This window comes from Patiria miniata, unplaced genomic scaffold, assembly GCF_015706575.1.
Source record: "Patiria miniata isolate m_02_andy unplaced genomic scaffold, ASM1570657v1 HiC_scaffold_1, whole genome shotgun sequence".
NCBI classification, from domain to species: Eukaryota; Metazoa; Echinodermata; class Asteroidea; order Valvatida; family Asterinidae; genus Patiria; species Patiria miniata.
Window position 1 is genome coordinate 16,623,988 of NW_024037047.1, and position 19,451 is coordinate 16,643,438.

The following is a 19,451-nucleotide window of genomic DNA, read 5'->3' on the forward strand; positions in this document are numbered from 1 at the left end:
AGGCTGCCAGAAGGAAAAATTTCACAGGGAGTTGAGTGTCATGACTATCTTTAAACCTAGTATGTTGTGTAACAGTATTTTGGTCAGTTTTTTTTGTATAGTTGCAAATGGTCCATTCTACCTTTAACAAGCGACATGTAGGCATCCTGCACCCGATTTCACGAAGCGCTGCGACGCGTCGCAACTCAAGTTACGACGTGTAACACGTCCCAACTCGCGACGCGTCGTATCTTCCATTTCACTAAAGTTGCGATGTGTTGAATGCGTCGTACATGTAAGTTCCTTGACACCGGCTTAAAACACGTCGCAAGTTTCGACGTGTCTAGTGGTCATCGCAAAATAAGAAGAGTCATTTCTAAGCCAGTTTTATGCCACAAACATTACATTAACGAGATTATAATACCGAGGCAATGTGTGTAAAGTTGTAAATAGAAAATTCATTGAATAATTATGAATTAGACCGGAATATTAGAGTTGAAATTTCAAAGTAGCTATACAGACCAATGAGAGCTTGTTTTCCTTCAAAATTGCATCGCACGGCTGCCATTTTGTTTTACGTTTTAACAAATTTCGAGCTGAGATCCGACGACTCTTTGTTGAATATCAGACGACTATTTACTGTACACTGACTAAAGACATAAAACAGTCACCGAGTTGTGCTATAACTACACCTACGACGCGTCGCACTTACGAAGTGTTTAGTGAAATGGATCGCAGGACGCGTCGCAGCTGCGACGCATCGTAAGTTACGAAGAGTTTCGTGAAATCGGGTGCTGGTCCATTAGTTTGTAGTCAAGTCCATCACAAGTAAATCTAAAGTCCTTTCACAAGTCCAGTCACAATTAACAAATGATGAACGATAACAAAGGAATGTATTTGTCACTCTTCATTTGAATAGCTTGCGACTTGACTTGAAACTGGAGAACTTGTGATGGACTCAACAACAATACTGCAGTATGGATCCATGTTTCTTGTAATTATATCCACAATACTGCAGTATGGATCCATGTTTCTTGTAATTATATCCACAATACTGCAGTATGGATCCATGTTTCTTGTAATTATATCCACAATACTGCAGTATGGATCCATGTTTCTTGTAATTACATCTATAATACTGCAGTATGGATCCATGTTTCTTGTGATTACATCCATAATACTGCAGTGTGGATCCATGTTTCTTGTAATTATATCCACAATACTGCAGCATGGATCCATGTTTCTTGTAATTATATCCACAATACTGCAGTATGGATCAATGTTTCTTGTAATTATATCCACAATACTGCAGTATGGATCCATGTTTCTTGTAATTATATCCACAATACTGCAGTATGGATCCATGTTTCTTGTAATTATATCCACAATACTGCAGTATGGATCCATGTTTCTTGTAATTATATCCACAATACTGCAGTATGGATCCATGTTTCTTGTAATTATATCCACAATACTGCAGTATGGATCCATGTTTCTTGTAATTATATCCACAATACTGCAGTATGGATCCATGTTTCTTGTGATTACATCCACAATACTGCAGTATGGATCCATGTTTCTTGTGATTACATCCATAATACTGCAGTATGGATCCGTGTTTCTTGTAATTAAACTAAAAAGAGGGGAAAATGACATCTTTAAAAAGCTGAACAGTTTAATAGCAATTATACATTTCTCAGTTCATTGATTTTCTCAAACGCCTCATCAGCATCACCACTGGTCTTGACACGAAGCAGCAGTGCAGTTGCTTCAGGGGTGCATCCGCTGTCGCAGGCGTTGCTCTCCTGTGGCCTGGGGTATTTCTTGTTGCATGTAGGGCAGGTCCGGTCCACCGGGGGGTTGAGGGGTGTCATGAGGAGGAGGTTGTTCTTGCCTTGTCGACTGACTGGTAGGGAGCCTGGGAGTGTGATGTTGAGGAGGACGTTGCCTGACGGGATGAAGTAATGAGAAAGTACATTAGATTCACTGGCTGATTGAGTATATTATACAAATATTGAATGCTTCGAGTGGTGTAGTAAAACTAGCCTCCCGAGGTGATCCATGGACCATTCTATTTTCCCGAGGCGAAGCCGAGGGAAAATAGAATGGTCCATGGATCACCGAGGGAGGCTAGTTTTACTTCACCACGAGATAAAGCATTCAGTATTTGTTTTATAACACTTCACCCACAGATTCTGCTTGATTTTAATATTTTAAATTATTTAAATCTGAACACAGTTGAAATAAACTTCAATTTCAATAAAAAATTGGTGGAAAATGTATTTCTCTCTTCCAAACTACCCCTTCACGAAATGTTTGAACCCAAGTCTGCGGCGCGCTCTCTTTGGAACAATACGCGCTACGCGCACACAAGCATCCATTTGCACACAAATGCTGCGCCGTGGAAATAGTACTTTGGTTGCTAATGGTATAGTACTTTGGTTGCTACGGGTATAGTACTTTTGGCCGTGCACAGAAAGATAGCAAAATTAGAAAGTAACATGTGACTCGCTCTCGGCCAATCAAGACACAGAATCTGTGGGTGAGGTGTTATAAAACTGCATGTACATGTACGTGTGAGGGGAGTGTGTGGCCTAGTGGTTAGGGTTCGCGACTCATGATCAGAGGTCCGGGGTTCGAATCCAGCCGCTGGTCATATATTGTGTCCTTGGGCAAGGCACTTCACCCCCACTTGCCCCTCTCCACCCAGGAGTATAAATGGGTACTGGCATTAGCTGGGGAGTAACCTGCGATGGACTAGCATCCCATCCAGGGGGAGTAGAAATATTCTCAGTCGTTTCAATGCTACTGAAACCAGAGATAAACGCCGGCCTGATGAGCCACATTGGCTCGGGACAGACTTTACTTACGGTACTTTACTTACATGTACGTGTATTAGCAACATTGATCAAGAACAATAGTGCACCGTACACATCGAGATTTCTTAACACTATGGGGGAGGACCAGAAGCTTTTGAAATGTGAAAAGTAGGGAAGAGGAAAGGGCATCTGACTCGATGGTGTTGTTGGGGGGGAGGGGGGACAAATATGTACACTTGACTCTTATACAAACTCAGTCAGACCTAAACAAAATATTTGTTTATATCAGAATTTTGTATTAAGTGGAGTGCAGTCCCTTTAACTGTGCATATAAATGCAGTCAGGACCAAGGCTTTATGCTTGCTATAACCAGAATTTGTCTTAAGAAGTCAAGAATACTCAACCCCCTTAAAAGGGAATACACAAATATACAAAATAAAACTGCCAAGTTTTTACGAAATACCTTACTAGGATTTTGGTAAATGACAGTCTAAAGCACCCAGTAAAATTATGGCACCTGGTGTGTAGTCATTTTCAAGAAAATGGTATTTTTGTATACATTTCCAACGGTGGTCGGCTGACCACCGTTGGAAAAACCTAACTATTTTTCAACTACTGCACCAACTTGACCCTTTTTTCAGTCCAAATTTTGTCATGTTTGTTTGCTATTGGTTACATGTTCATGAACGGGTGCAGGCCAGCTAGACTGGTTCCTAATTACCTTACAATCTTCAGGCATCTATAAATTGATCCATTTTATCTTTAGTAGAGTCTAGGAACCAGACAACTTGAACATTTTTGGTTTTTCTTGGTTTTTCCAGCATTTTCGGACACAAAACTTCAAACGTGTCAGTGAAACAATATTTGATCTATTATACTAACCCCTCAAATAGTTCATTTCTGAAAATTACAGCAAAAGCCAATGATGTACATTCCCTTTAATATCCCCAGTGTCTGAATCAAGTCAGTCAGAAGTCATCAAAATTCATTCACTTTCAAGACAACAGCAGTAAGACATAATGAAGTCACATTTTACTTTCCTTTGTTTATGTTTTATGCTTTCTTATCCCTAACCCTGTCAGACCCAAACACAGTGTATCAGGTGGAAAAGTCTGGTGCACTTTGATGCATGCAGCGATCAACACAAGTGCATAAACAACCACTTCTGAGACAATGAGAGCTAGTCCCATTGAACAATGCCACAGTAGTATCCTGCTGCCTTCGGGAACCACAGACTCTTAGGCAGTTTGGCCTTGAGACTTTCGACTTGATGGATCTTGCTGCACTGAAAGGCTTGTCACTTAGACAAGCGCTGCATGTTGCTGCATTTAGCAGGACTTTCTAGCCAAAACACCCTGGAGTGTTAGGGTTATTAAGGTTAAAAGCGAATGAACATCATTGGCTTTTGCTGTAATTTTCAGAAATGAGGGGTTAGTATAATAGATCAAATATTGTTTAACTGACATGTTTGAAGTTCTGTGTTCGAAAATCAAGAAAAACAAAAATGTTTAAGTAGCCTGGTGCCCTGACTCCACTGAAGATAAAATGGATCAATTTATAGATGTCGGAAAATTGTAAGGTAAGGGAACCAGTCTAGCTAGCCTGCACATGTTCATGAACATGTAACCAATAGCAAACAAAATTTGGACTGAAAAAAAAATTGCAAATTTGGAGCAGTAGTTGAAAAATAGTTTGGTTTTTCCAATGGTTTTTCCAACGGTTGTTCGGCCGACCACCGTTGGAAATGTATACAAAAATACCAGGTGCCCTAATTTTACAGGATGTTTTAGACTGTCATTTACCAACATCCTAGTAAGGTATTTCGTAAAAACTTGATAGTTTTATTTTTCGATGTTTGCAAATGTTGTATATTCCCTTTAACCCTTACCCTACTAGACCCTCCAACGCATGCCAATATGTGTCTTAAGAAAATCTCCTATGTTTTTTGCATGGCCCTCCAATATCTGCCATGTCATTTCAAGGGTAACTGGACAGGCACTCCAATACATGCCACAGAGAACAATGAGAGTCCTCTGATAACAAAGTGAGTGCCCCCAGCTGGTCAGTATCAGGCACCCTCCAGGGCCTCCAACTCCTGCCAATTGGAGCCTTCACTGTTAAGACTTGTTATCTGCCAAATAACTGCAGCTGGAGGGCATTGGCATAACCAACTGACATGCAGTAAACTACCCTCAGAGAGTAAGGGTTAAGGGAGCTGGTGGGGATGGGAGAGCCATCAGTTCCCATAAGAACATGAAGAAGGCACACATGTAAACAATGCCAGGCGTCCTTATGCCTCCGGTCTGTTCATCCCGTTACTTGTGACTTGACACGAGATTTGATTTGTTTTTATTGACTCATGTACAACTTTGATTATCCTCTTACCTAGATTAGTATCAGCTCGGACGAGAAGCTGCAATGTGTCGCCGGTTTTCTTCAGGTGTAGCATACCCACTCCACGGTCCTGGTAGGCATCACCTTTCTTGTAAAAAATCTTACACCTGCAATTTTAACCAAAAAAACACCCCAAAACATTGGGACTAAGCATTTGTGTTGCCATCAAGCTACAGTCGTTTGTCGACCCAGGTCAATTTTTTTTATTACAGATTTGAAAAGAGCACAATCTCAGCATTACTGCTGTGAAAACCGCATGCTGGTTCCGTCTTTAGTTCAAAAATTATGGAAGTCTGAACACCAAGAGATGTGATGAAGTGGCCCTATTTTGGCCTGTATCTCTAAATAAAAATTCCTGACAAATGACTCATTTTATCTTATATCATGAAATTTGCGTCAGGGAAATGTAAACTTGATATTGGGTTTTGCCTTTCGCTGATGTATTTTATAAACACTGTATATTCAGTGTTGTGAGGGCCTACATGTATGAGAAAAAATGCACAAGGTCACACGAGTGGAACCCAAACCCACGACCCCTTCTCACTAGCCTTGATGTCCCATCATCTGACCATCCAGCCTGCCGGGGCGGGCTGGCCGGCTGGTCCGAGGAGTAGGCCTAAGCAATTTGTTTTGTTGAAATGTGCCAAAACACTTGTAGCTTTCAACAAACCCTACTTTTTAAAATGCATTGGTTTGTGCTACATGTATATATAATACATGTACATGTACATCTCCACACATACATGTACACACAAAGTAACTGCATGCTTCTTACATGTATGTACATGTATATGTGTACAACCTAATGTAGCATTGGAAATTCATTGTCAACCTTGGTGGGGGGTGGGGGGGTTTCCACAAATGTTTGTTGGCAGAGAAGAGAGAAGGTTTGGGGGAGGGGGTAACTTTGGTACAAATTTATGTACATAAACTGGTATCAATTATATGGCCACAAAAAATCTTGCAGGAAAACACAGCAAATGTCTGCTAACCCCCCCCCCCCCATTCGTGACACAAACCTTGGGCAGAGGGGGGGGGGGGGGGGGGGGGGAGAGGGGTACGGATGGACATGTTTCCCGTTTCCGTCCCGTCCCCAAGATGGCGGTCAAAGTGAAAACCTCAAAGTTTCAACAGAAATGTTTTGAGAAGCAAGCCAATGAATTTACCTCTTGGAGTACAGAGAGTCCTTCTCCTGAACAACTTTGACCTCTTCCTTTGGTGGTTCGTAGTCGTCTTCATTCCCAGTCTTTGAGACTGCAGAAGCTGAAACCAATAACAGTTTGAGGTACATGTACTTCATAAACATCAAAATACAGGCGCACTTGTACATTGACATTGGTTTGTTGATTTTACGTGAAAAGTAAAAAATATATAAAGGCAGATACAAAATGTATATCTATATATCGTGGTGTCCGTGCAACAAGGTCATATCTCCTTAAATGGCGTGTAAATTCATGTAAGTAGAACGAGAGTTTTCAATATCAAAAGGTCGTATCTCATTTAAAATAACCTGGATGTACAATGAACACACAAAGTCAATGGACCGCGCGATACGCGAGATACGAGCTTGTTGCACGGAGCGTATTTGCGCGAGATATTACTTTGTTGCAGAATCGAGTTACGACCTTGTTGCACTGACGCGACGATATTACAACAACAACAAATTTCAATTGAGGTTTTTGTCCTTGACAGATACTTGTATCACTTCATACAATGTACATGAACATGTACATGTACATGTAAGCATTGTAAACTAATTGTCGGAGAACTGGCAATATTCCAAAGCTTGGTTGGGCGGAACTCAAACTTGAATTTCAACTGCATTGGGGGGGGGGGGGGGGGTTGTCAGCTAAAGTAGTTTGTCTCAATTCTGATATCTACATGTACATAGCAATTGTAGCAGGCACCAAAATTAATTGTGTAAGATTAACTCTGTTAGGCCAACAACAAAAAATAGTCGGTCTCTGGTCAGCGCGCGCGTCAATTTTAACCATGCGCGTCAATCTTTTTTGTTTTTCAAAATGTTCCGCGGTAGCTCCAACAGCGCCCTCTATTGCCACACCTCCTATTTTTTTTTTACCAAACATGCCAAAGAGCACCAAGGAATGGGAAATTGCACCAAGGCAAATGATTGAGGGCACTAAGGCATATTATGGAGGACACCAATGTACATGAGGACACCAAAAAAAGCAAAATAGTACCCCACCTTGTCTGTACAATCCAAGCTTGAAAAAAAGCTTGAAAAAAAAAAAGCCGCGTCGCCGCATTAATTCCGGAACTTCGGTCTGACCAGAGACCAAGTATTTATTGTTTTGGCCTCAGGGAGATGTTCAATATCTTCCCAAATCCTGCAAAATCCTCTTTGTATTAAAATGAACTATTGTGCAGGATTGAGGCTACATGTATATGGCAAAAGTTGTGGCTGATTTTGCAGCATGCAATGTGTCATGGACGGACCTTGTGTAATGTGTTATTTATGTTCATCCGTGCATACATACATTTCATTTAGGCATAGATTAAACTTGATATTCTCCGCACTGCTCCAGGATGTCACTGGCTCTGCCTCAACATACATGTATCGACAGTGATTGCTGGAGGATTGTGCAGGATCGAGGGCATTGGTCACTCCTCCAAGGACCACATTCAAGAAATAACGGAGGATTTTGCAGGATCGAAGCTGCATGCAATTTTTTTTACATGGAGGCAGTTGGAGGATTTTGCAGGATTGAGATTTACATCCTAGCGAAAATGCCTAGGGAGTTAGGGTTCATACTAGAGTTTGCCCATTTTGGCTGGTAAAATCACGTCGGCAAAGGGCAAAAACCCATTTTAGAATTCTAGCCATAAAATCAGTTGACCCTCATCAATAAAAACTGTTAGAAAAATGCCCTACAATACATACTGTGAATTTATGTGCACATACCGGTATGTATGGGATGGGCACTCTTCTTAACCCTAACCGCCCTGAATCCTCCAAAATCCTTTTTGCAAATTGGAGGAATTTGCAGGATTGAGGTTACATGGCAAAAGTGCGTTGCTGATTTCGGAGTACGCACTGTGTCAAGGTCTTGGGCCAGACCTTGTGTTGTTTATGCTCAGCCGTGCATAAATTTAGTCCTTGATTATACTTGACATCCTCCGCACTGCTCCAGGATGTCACTGCCTCTGCCTCAGCCTATTGACAGTCATAGCCGGAGGATTTTGCAGGATTCAGGCAGTGGTCACCCCTCCATGGAACAAATTCAAGAAATAGCGGAGGAATTTGCAGGATTGAGGCTATACATGTATGCTATTTTTCCATGAGGCCAATTGGAGGATTTTGCAGGATTGAGGCTACATCCTAGCAAAAAGGCCTAGGGAGTTAGGGTTAATACAAAATATGTACATGTAGACGAACAAGGATACACAAATCTCTACCTGGTGTTGCGGTATCTGATGGTTTAACTCCACCAAGTGAGAAGGGCTTGCCTGATCCAAACATTGACCCTGCTGCGGACGCTTCAAACGTCCCGGCTGAGAAGCCTGTGCCCATCGGTGCAGTGTCACTTCTGCCAAACGAAAACCCTGAGCTGACAGAGGCTGGGGTCGCTGAGGTGACCTTGAAGGAGAAATCTGATTTGGGAAGTCCCGTCATCTTTGTGTCTGACGTCCCGAATGAAAAGGTGGCAGGAGTGGATGTAGCCATCTCAGTGTCGGACGGTTTGCTGTCCTGTTTTGTGTCCGAGGATTTCCCAAACGAGAAGGTTGATATCGCCGTTGGAGCTTTTGATCCGGATTCCGTGGACCTCTCTGCTTGTTGGGTGCTGACATCCTTCGTGTTGTCTGCCCGAAGCTTCTCAATCTCTCGCAGATGCTTCTTGTAGTCTTCAAAGATAGGAGTCAGATCGCAGACTGGGTTCTCGTTAACATGCTTCTGGATCCAGGCACTGACGGAGCGGTTCAAGTTTTGCAACTTCTGCGAGTACTGTGGGCTCGGTGAAGTTGAGGGCGGTGTTTGAGTCCTGCTGGTCGACAGACTACTCCCGGTTCCATTCGTACTGATTGTAGATGGTTTTGCGCTACCGAAGGCGGGGAGTTTTGAAGCTGCTGTAGAAACAGTGAGTGTATCAGCTGTGGCTAATGTGGGAGGTTTATCAGGAATGGAGGGTTTGAAGCTGAACGGGGTGACCGTGGGTGCGTCAGTCTTTGTAGATTTAAAGCTGAAACTTGTAGGTGCTTTGTTGGCGGCAAAGGCAAAACCTGCGAACGGGCTGGGCTTGGTATTATCGTCCTGATGAAATAAGGAAATAGGTAAACATGAATGTAGGAAACGCTTTGACAACTATAATCCCCACACAAAAGAGTTGTTGTCATGCTTCATGTGGAGTGCTGTGGCCTCGTGGTTAAGGGCACTGATTCATGGTCTGCGGGTAAAGCTGCAGGTTGTGGGTTCGAGTCCTGGCGGGGTCATGGTGCGTGCGCCCTTGGGCAAGGCACTTTGCCACTCATTGCTTCTCTCCACCCAGGGGTAAAGGGGTACCTGTGAGGGCAGAGATGGTTATGTGATTGATTTAGCTTGCTTGCGCCTAACAGGCAGCATCGAGCTGTATACTTCCCAGGGAGCTGAGATGGTAGTTGGAATGTTTAATTGGCCCAATGATGAGGAGTAATAAAAATACTGTAAGCGCTGTGATTTAGTTTACTAAAATGGGCTTTCTTAAATGCCCATTATTATTATTATGTAAACCAAAATAAAACGCATACTGTAATGGCATTCTGGCTAGAACCCTGCCAAACGCAGCAACATGCAACACTTTAAGTGACAAGCCTGCCCAGTGTAGCAAGATCCATCAGGTCAAAAGTCTCAAGGCCAAACTGCCTCAGAGTCTGTGGTCCCCGAATGCAGCAGGGTACAACTGTGGCATTGTTCAATGGGACTACTGTAGCTCTCATTGTTTCAGAACTGGTCATTTATGCACTGGTGTTGATAGCTGAATGCATCAAAGCGCACCAGACTTTTCCACCTGATGCACTGCGTTGTGTCTGGCAGAGTTGGGGGTAAGGCCAAAAAAAAAAAATACTCGGTCTCTGGTCAGACCAAAGTTCCAGAATTGATGCGGCGACGCGGCTTTTTTTTTTTTTTTTTCAAGCTTCGATTATACAGACAAGGTGGGGTACTATTTTGCTTTTTTTTGGTGTCCTCATGTACATTGGTGTCCTCCATAATTTGCCTTGGTGCCCTCGATCATTTGCCTTGGTGCAATTTCCCATTCCTTGGTGCTCTTTGGTAAAAAAAAATTGAGGTGGTGCGGCAATAGAGGTCGCTGTTGGAGCTACCGCGGAACATTTTGGAAAAAAAAAGATTGACGCGCATGATTAAAATCGACGCGCGCGCTGACCAGAGACCGACTTATTTTTTTTTTTTGTCCTAACATAAGTAGTATCTTAAGTTTATTTTCATACTTTCGTATTTAAAACTCAGGATCCATTATTATACTGTACATGTATTTTTTAGGTAAATTTTTCCGAATTACATGTAAGATATCATGCAAGATAGCAACTCACAATTACAAGTATGGTTATCTGAGCAGTAAATCTACTGGTACCTGTGCTTTGTTATTATTTTGAGAAATCAGGTCACACTTTTTTTTACACCATTTATATTGGAAGCTGGGAGTCCATTCACACGTAACATGGGATGATCAATAACAAAACAATGTCTGTAGACTGTACCACAATTCATATCAACTAGGCTTGTGACGGTATTGCATTTACGATACCACGGTATCCAGTGACAAAAAAACAGCGGTATTCACTAAAACCGCAGTATTATGTTAAGGGGGGTATTACGTCATTATCAGGGGAAAAACAACTAACCACAAAGCACCACGTGCCGAGTTGATAAGCCGCCGGCGCGGCATAAATCACACAAATGCTCCACGCCGCAAATCACGGTTTCATTATCAGTCCACCATTGTTTGTAAAAATATATCATTGTAACAGATTATTAAAAATGAAAAGCTTACTTTTAGTGGTATTGTATTGTTCGAATTTGTAAGTCAATGACATAAGGCCCGCTAAAAATAATGCAGATCGTCGACGTACCGATGCCTGAAAAGGCCGACCATGCGACGATCCCCCTATCCTAGCGAACGTACATGTATGTATGCTTTTAAGTTGGTATCCATTGTGAGTGATTCAATAGCCTCATGCGTTTTTTTTGCCGGCCACCAGCGACTCCTTACGTGCTTCGCCGGTGTCATACATGTGAAAATCGGACTCCTATAAAAAAATAATCGCACTCCTTCTCACGTGATCGGTCATTCTAATAATCATCATGTTAGGCATGCGCAATTGTGGAGGCTGTAATATGAAGTTGTCAGTGCCAGGACCTTCACAACGAACGGAATAGCTTGTGACTCGATTGGATTTGAGACTGGTGATTTGTGAGGGACTTGTACTTGGGACGGACATGACCACAACGTTGGAATTAGGTACATGAGTGTACAGTTATAGCATGCTCAGATTAGTTCATACAGCTCATCCCAAAATACGCTCAACGTTTATTTGCAAGGCTCTAGCATCGCTGCAAAAATACGAACCGCCATTACTTTTGTATCATTTTACAAATGTAAAGCTTGGAATCTTAACTTTGTCCCCGTAAGTACAATGTATTGGTTTGATTTTCAAAAGGGTTTTGAAATTATTTGTGTTCAAATAAAGGCATGTCAAAAACAAACTCAACCGATTTCAAGGAATATCAATCATGCGGGTTTTTTTCTCATAATGTGAAAATGCTTCATCACGTTCATGATGTGACGATCTCGTTGCCTTTTACTTTCTGTGTTTCCTTTCCTTTTCAATACACATACATGTAGACTACACCTTAAATATATTCACAATGTTGTTCTTCGTTTCAAGTTCAATGTGTTTTAAATATAAATTAATCTTTTTTTTGGGGGGGGGGGTTGTTTCAACAGCTTGTGTACTCAATTTTGCATCTGATGTACCGCATCATCGTTTTCCTTGAAATCCGTCAAGTTTGTTCTCGACATGCCTTTAGTTGAACACAAATAATTTTAAAACTCTTTTAAAATATCAATGCAGTACTCAACAAGGATAAAGTTAAGATACCAAGCTTTAAACTGGTATCAAAATAATGGCGGTACGTGTTTCCGCGCTGACGCTACAGCCTCTTCAAAAAAAGTTGCGCTGTTGTAATATACACTGTACATACCTGGGGAGAATCATCGCCTTCTCCTGCTTTTACTCTGCGCTTGGCTACTCGGATGACACGTCGGGATAAGACCTCATTTCCTGCAGCCTGAAATTGCCCAGGCTGCAAAAAAAGTCAATAGTTTTTCCGCTGTCAACATTTTTTTCTCAACATATTTACATAATGTACACTTGACATCAGGCACATCATACAATGTTGAACAATGCTCCGTATATCTATGATTGTGTACTAACCATAACCATACTCAATATAAAGCCATTTGCGAGTTAAATTTGAATAAAATCTGGAACGCTGACCTAATCCAATGCTTGGCACGTTTTAAGTTTGCATTCTCCCGACCAAAGAGACTGTTACCATGGTTACTATATCACGTGATTCGGGGCAAGCCTTATGCTAGCAACCCCCAGCTCCGGCATGGTCTGGTGTCTTTGTGCCATTCTCACCCATTGTGAACAATGTATTGGTGCTGAGCGTCTCTTACGCAACTACCGTATGCAAGAATCATGTGATTAGCAACAGTGTCTTTGGTCTGGAGATTTCAAAGCTAAAATGTGCCAAGCATTCTGAGCAAGTCAGTGTACCAGATGCTTTTCAAATGTAAATCCCAAAGGGTATAGGTCACTCGCAAATGACTTATTCAACAAAATTTGGCATACATGTACAATGTACATGTAATTTAAATGAACCATTGAGGGTAATGGTTAGACTACTTCACAACAATAATCTATATTTTTCCGTTCATTAACTTGAGGTACATGTACATGTATGTCAACACTTTTATGGGGTGGCACCCTGAAAAAAAAACCTGTGTTTTTTCAATCGGGTACCCGGTTCCTGAACTTCCTAAAATGCACACCCTAGGAGGAATAAACTTCATCTTGTATAGCGCACTCGTCCAACACAGCAGCTTTATCATGTTTATCACAGAGAAAACGGCTACATTAGGCCCCCCCCCCCCCAAAAAAAAAGTCTCCGGTTTCTGGTATGGAGCTTGCCCAAAAAGTGGTGCGGCGACGCAGCTTTTTTTTTTTTACCTGATTTTTTGCTTCAAATGTCGGCTGATGACTGCAAATGGTGCCCGACTAAACTTAGTGCAAATACATGTATATGGCAGAGATGCCACTTTTCCGGTTTTAACCGGAATTCCGGTTTTTAAAAAAAAATCTCTCAAAATTCCGGTTTTTCCGGCCGTCAAATTAACCAGAAAAAGAGAAGAAAAACTGTGGAAATGCGTTGATTTTTTACCTCACTTAGTACATTTAGGCGCACGCATGGCACAACGTTGTTCGTTGAAGCACATGTAGTCTTAAAAACAGTCTTTGTGAATGTTGTTGTCGAGCCTGCATGCGATACAACCGGCCAACGTACTTAATTGCACGCAGTATACAACGGCGCCTCGCGCGTGCTTCACCGCGTGCGGGCGTGTTGTGTGCTAAGCACACGTAGCATTCAGCCTGAAAACAAAGTCTATCATTTCAGCTATCGGTGGTTTCCGTTCGCAGTGATATGTGAATACAAAAAATGCGGGTACCAACCATGTTTTCGTCGAGCGCATCGCGTAGTGCAAGGATCGTGTACACCGACAGCAGTGTTGTGGAATCGTGCATGTTTCGTGTCGAAAATTACGTTGGAAATTCGGGTAGGCAGAATAAATATTAGGAATATGGAAAAAGTCAAAGTGATTGAACAAACCGACAGCTTTAAAGGCCATAGAAGCAAAATTAAAAAATAAACAGAACTTGGCTTGGCTACAAGATAAAAGATGACAACGGGGACTTTGTGTCGGACACGGAGTGGCTTTTTCACACACAAAAAAATCCGGTTTTTTCAAGCAGCCGTTCCGTTTTTTTTCAAGCAGACCCAGTTCCGTTTTTTTCAAGCAGACCCTGTGGCATCTCTGATATGGGAGTCCAGAGAGGCCACATAAAGCTTATTCTCGACCATAACCCAATCTAAAAACACGTTAAAATTGTGCAGCAGCAGGATTCCAGTCAATTCAGTGAGTTTGGCAGTTTTGAGACATCATCTTTCATTGAAAAAAAAACTTTTTCATTTTGCCGAAGCGCATGGCTACGGCGACGCGCGCGCATACCAGAAACTAAGTTAAAAACATATTTATCTGCAATGTACATCCTCTGGTTCCTCTTCATTCTCCCAGTTCCTGTCAGTCAGCTCAGTCCCTGCTCTCCGCTTTGCCATGATGCTGTCCTAACTCCAACCCTTCAGATTCTGTGTTGTAGCTAACGGAATAGTCAACTTGCTTATAGCCACAGATAAGCTACCGTATACCTGCAAATATTAAACAAACATCAATATATGTTGACACTTTAGATTTATCAAATTTCATATCGTATGAAACAAACAGTAGCAGTCATATTTCTGAATGTAATCGTAAAATATACTGTTAATTTGTGATGCCCCTATCCATTTAAAGTTGTAGTCAAATCGTAGACGTACATGTACAGTGCCATATGTAAAAAACATTATCTCCCCTATTTATAAAATGTTCGAACCGACCTTCAGTACAAATGTACATGTACGAAGTGAGGGGTATGCCTGGAAATTATCGTTGTCACTTTGTATTCAGGAGATGGGAATCAGACTTCAAATTCAGACCATATTTCCGTTTAAAAAAAACCTGCAGAGCCACGAATCAGCAAAAAGAAGATAAAATATTCCACAATTAAATGTGGAGAATTTTAAAAAGAAATTAAAGAAAATCTGTGACGCGACCGCGTCTTGAACTCGTGACATCACGCTTATGGGTCCAACGCGTTCACCATCATAACCATCAAGCCACCGAATTATATTGCGTTCTTGTATACAGTACATGTAGGTGTACATGCGCTGATGGATGCCGGCTAAAGAAAGAAAACAAATTGCGGAAGTGGTTCACAGTTCTTTAAACACTTTGAGAAGTGAAGCATCTACATGTACACTATGATGCGACACATGGCGGTGTATACTGCCGATACACCACCATGTTTACGGGTCGAGTTGCAATGTGTGCAAGCTAACCAATTAGACTTGGTTACATCATGTACATGCATGTAATAATAATAATAATAAATTAAAATACATATTGCGCGGTCTACATTAAGATGATCAAACACGCATTACATAAACTGTAGTTACATCCCCCTACATGTATGCACAAACTGTACAAAAATGTATGTTTAATGTACGTACATGTCATCATGTATGTACCAAGTAGGCATGGTAGGCCTATTTTACCCACCCAATATTTTGTAAAGACTGCTCTTTTCTCAAATGCCCTTTTTTTGCACCAGCGCTTACCGCCCCCCCCCCCCCCCCCCCCCCCCAATATTGTGTAAAGAGTGCCCTTTTTTCTGAACAAGTGGCGCCCTTTTTAAAATTAAGAAGTCGTCATGGTCGTGCCCTTTTTTGTGCCATCAGCAGTTCCGGGTGCATTTTATTGAATTTTACGCATGTATCGCCCTAATGATAAAGCACCATATATCATGTATATTGTCAATGGCATTGGTGTGCATAATTGTCGGTTTTGAACAGCGCCCCATCGAAGAAATGTTTACCCCCCCCCCCCCCCCCCCCCCCCCATAATGACCGGGCTACTCCACTGTCATGACTGTCAAGGGGGCCAACCAAATCCCATAGCGTTACGAAGACCAACTAATAAGCTAGTCATTTGTGACAGGATACTGCATTCTAACATTCAAAAATCAATTAACTTACAAGTTACAACGAGGCGAAAAATTGTCCCACAGTTACAGTACCGATCCGATCTGAACCGACGAAAGGTAAAGTTACACTTGGCTGGGTTTCCGGCTTGTTCAATCATACGATAGTTCATACGAAGCGCAATGAACACCAGGTACCAGACTGTTTAGTAGTGATTTTCAAATTTATAGGGGGCGCACTTCCAGGTGGACGGTCAGCGATTTTTGTTTCGCAAAGCGCGCATGAAAAAAATTACGGAAGCCCCAATGAGCCAAGTTAAAAAGAAAAAACTGCAGAAAGACGCATAATGTTTTGTTAAAATAACGTTGTCAGGTCGAAGTTATATTTATGAAACGATGAGTTTCTGCAATGCCGTTCTTAATTAAAATTGATCATTCATAACTCATTCACGATCATGTTGTGTTGCCAATAATGCCAGCTACAGTTTTTTTGACGATGACTCATCCTAATGCTGTGACGTCGTAGACGGCGATCCGGAAAGGGGGGGGGCTACGTGCGCAAAATTAAACTGTGAAGTGTGACGATCAGGCATTGCTACTTCTGAAAAAAATATTACCCACTTTTTTCTCGCTCTTGCCGCACCATTTTTATACCGAATTTTGTACCTTTTAAACAAAAGTAACGATATCAGGCAAATAAATAAAACTACCGCCATATAATGTCGATTGTTTTCTGACGTTTTGCTCTTCAGCATCAGTTAGAGATTTGCTTTCACGAGTTTTGACAGGAATATTTATCAAAATGTCCCTATTATTCATTTCTATTATCAGCCTGTCAAATGGTAGATGTTCTGTACAGGTTGGTCCAAAAAAGTCAACACTTTTTCATCAGACGCAGGTTTCTCAAAATTGGGGAGACATGTTGAAATTTTTGTAAGATATTATATTCCCTAAACTTCAGGATCTTGGCGGTATATGGTGAAAACGGCGTTGAAAATAAAGCCTAAATTAAGAAATGGCTGCCATTTACAGAACAAAATGGTCAAAAACCACTTTGTCCACACGTAAGTCTATGAGACAAAATAATATCACTTCGTGCACCGTGAATTGCAATAACATTGGCCATATCTGAGACACGTGTGTGGACAAACTGGGTATTTGTTTGTATACAGTTTTATTGGAATATAACTTTTTTTCTGTCGAAAGTGGCCGTAAGAAGAAAAAAAACGTGTACAAAGTCTATGGGATTTGGGATTCAAAAAAAAAAAAAAAAACAAATCTGAACAAAAACAAAGGCTTTTTTATGTTGTCTGGAAAAGCCAACAAAAACCAAGGTTCTTTCCGCAATTGCCGGCACAGCAAGACGAAAACAAATCTTAACGAAAACAAGAGCTGTTTGGGCTGACTTGCCGAAACAGCTAATCATCAAAAAAGACCGGTGCATAAACATCTCTGTAAAGCGCCCTCTATAGTAGGGTATCCAGCCCCCACCCCAACTCTTCGAACTTCCACCCCCCCCCCCCTCCCCCCCTCCTGCTGGTCCCCTGTCCACCCCCTCCCCCTATGTTGACAACAAATCGCCCCCCTCTGTGTGCAATCAAACCAGAAGTGTAATCAATACGTCTACGTTTACGTTCGCACATTTTTGCATGTAACCTAGCTGTCTTAGGGGCCATTCAGAATTTTCAATGTTTTAAAATTTCGACTATTTTTTCCAAATTGTGGGTGGGTGGGTCAAGCTAAATAATTGAAAATCGAAATTCACTTCACATGATACAAAAGAGCCAAAAAAAAAAAAGAAATGATCTTTTGACTTGCCTGAACAACTACGCGCAAGCGTTCCGATATTGCGATGCGTGTTTCTTTTGCAACTTCGTCCCCTGTATGTTCTGTACATTTATATCCGAAAGGACAAGCAACCCGCACAGGCTCGCCAGTGGAATGTAATGATGTACATGCAAGTGCATGTACATGTTCATGTTTTTTTTGTTTTTTTATGCGTAACAAATCAGTTTTTTATTAATCGAAATTAGGGGTGGGTGGGTGGGTCAAAATAATTTGGAAAAAAAGGCGCAATTTTAAAACATTGACAATTCTGAATGACTCCTAAGCTCAATCAAGATTAATTTTGGACTTAGACATCACCAAACCGGCTGTATAACGTGTAAATACGCGATCGATTCGAATAAAAAAGTTAAACCGAAAAAAAAATATTTTGAATTTTATACTTTCTCCAAAATTATGTTTGCACTAATTTGTATTAACAAATGAGCTGGCAATGTCACATTAAATAATATCGCACCCCATCCAATACCCTGCGCTCCTCACAAAACAAACGGCTAGCATCCAGTTATTTATGTATTTGCTACACACATGAGGCGCAAACGCTCTCTCTTTGATGGGCGATTTCAAGCAGCTCTACTCAGCCTCTCTTAAATTTCAGTGTCCAAATGGCGGCACATTTCACGTGTATCCATCGTCCACCAATACCCACATGTCCTTGAATTCTTCTATCAACAAATCGTTCCATTTCTGGACATGACAGAACCCAATCCCCGTCCCGAAATCCTTGGCACGGGCTGTGCTCTATATAATTAAAAATCCTTGCGTAGTTGAACCCTGTTGGAGATTTCACGAACAGAATTTCGCCCCACATCTCGCCAAAGACGTCCTTTTACTAAACGCAAAAGTCAACCGGAAGAATTGCTACTTTAATTTTACGCTGTACAATTTGAAAAACAAAATATAGTTTGTCTTAAGGCTCCTGTCGGAAATATACTTTTGCGGAGATTTATACAACTATTTGTGCATAATATATTGTTTTTCCTCTCCGATGCACACCACATGTAGGTTCTGTTTTCTGACTTTTTGGTGGAGTGGAGGGGGTTAATTGCTAAGACCAGAGAACATCCGCGTGGTAGCCAAAAAATACTAGAGGTTTTGGCGTTTGTCTATTTGCCAAACGCAGGGCGCGCGATGGGGCGTGATCATGGGCGTCGCCAGGATTTTTTTTCTAGAGGGGGGCAAAAAGTTTTTGGCAAAAAAATGCTTGTATTTCTCAACACATTCTCGATTTATCAGTCTTAGAGGGGGGCAGGGACATTTTGCCCCCCCCCCCCCCCCAACTCATTAAATTTACACCACTTTGTCTTCGCGCCTCTTTCTCTTTTTTTTTTTCTTTTCGTTTTCTTCCCTTTTTTTTTTTTTTTTTTTTGCTTTTCCAGGGGGGGGGGGGGGCAAGTGACCCCCCTTGCCCCCCCCCCCCTCACGACGCCCATGGGCGTGATATAATTTGTTGTGAGTTTAAGTTATTAGAAAATGGCCAAAAAAAATGGCACTGGGATAATCAGTTCAAACATTTCATCATTTCACCGATGGCAGTGA

The 19,451-nt window shown here is 41.6% G+C and overlaps 1 protein-coding gene across 2 annotated transcripts; it reads right to left on the bottom strand.

The window, feature by feature from the left end:
• Nucleotides 1-1,019: 1,019 nt before the first annotated feature.
• LOC119723794 (nuclear pore complex protein Nup50-like) lies at nucleotides 1,020-16,169 on the bottom strand. 2 transcript variants are annotated; one of them, XM_038194661.1, is made up of 7 exons: nucleotides 16,123-16,169; nucleotides 14,539-14,697; nucleotides 12,409-12,510; nucleotides 8,610-9,462; nucleotides 6,359-6,455; nucleotides 5,184-5,299; nucleotides 1,020-1,927 (listed from the first exon to the last, which is right to left on the bottom strand). In XM_038194661.1, exons 2-7 carry the CDS (start codon nucleotides 14,605-14,607, stop codon nucleotides 1,665-1,667), a joined length of 1,500 nt encoding a protein of 499 aa, XP_038050589.1. In that variant the 5' UTR covers nucleotides 14,608-14,697; nucleotides 16,123-16,169; the 3' UTR covers nucleotides 1,020-1,664. The 2 variants fall into 2 exon arrangements, with proteins under 2 accessions (XP_038050589.1, XP_038050598.1); XM_038194670.1 differs by having other exon boundaries at nucleotides 14,539-14,689; nucleotides 16,120-16,163.
• Between the last annotated feature and the right edge of the window lie 3,282 nt (nucleotides 16,170-19,451).

Bases quoted from the DNA above. Each gene is read 5' to 3' on its own strand.
- LOC119723794 (XM_038194661.1), bottom strand. From the start codon at position 14,607: ATGGCAAAGCGGAGAGCAGGGACTGAGCTGACTGACAGGAACTGGGAG. The intron at 6,456-8,609 runs GTAGAGATTTGT...TATTGGTTTCAG, and splicing joins ATCAGATACCGCAACACCAG to CTTCTGCAGTCTCAAAGACT. The intron at 5,300-6,358 runs GTAAATTCATTG...TTAAAATTGCAG, and splicing joins GACTCTCTGTACTCCAAGAG to GTGTAAGATTTTTTACAAGA.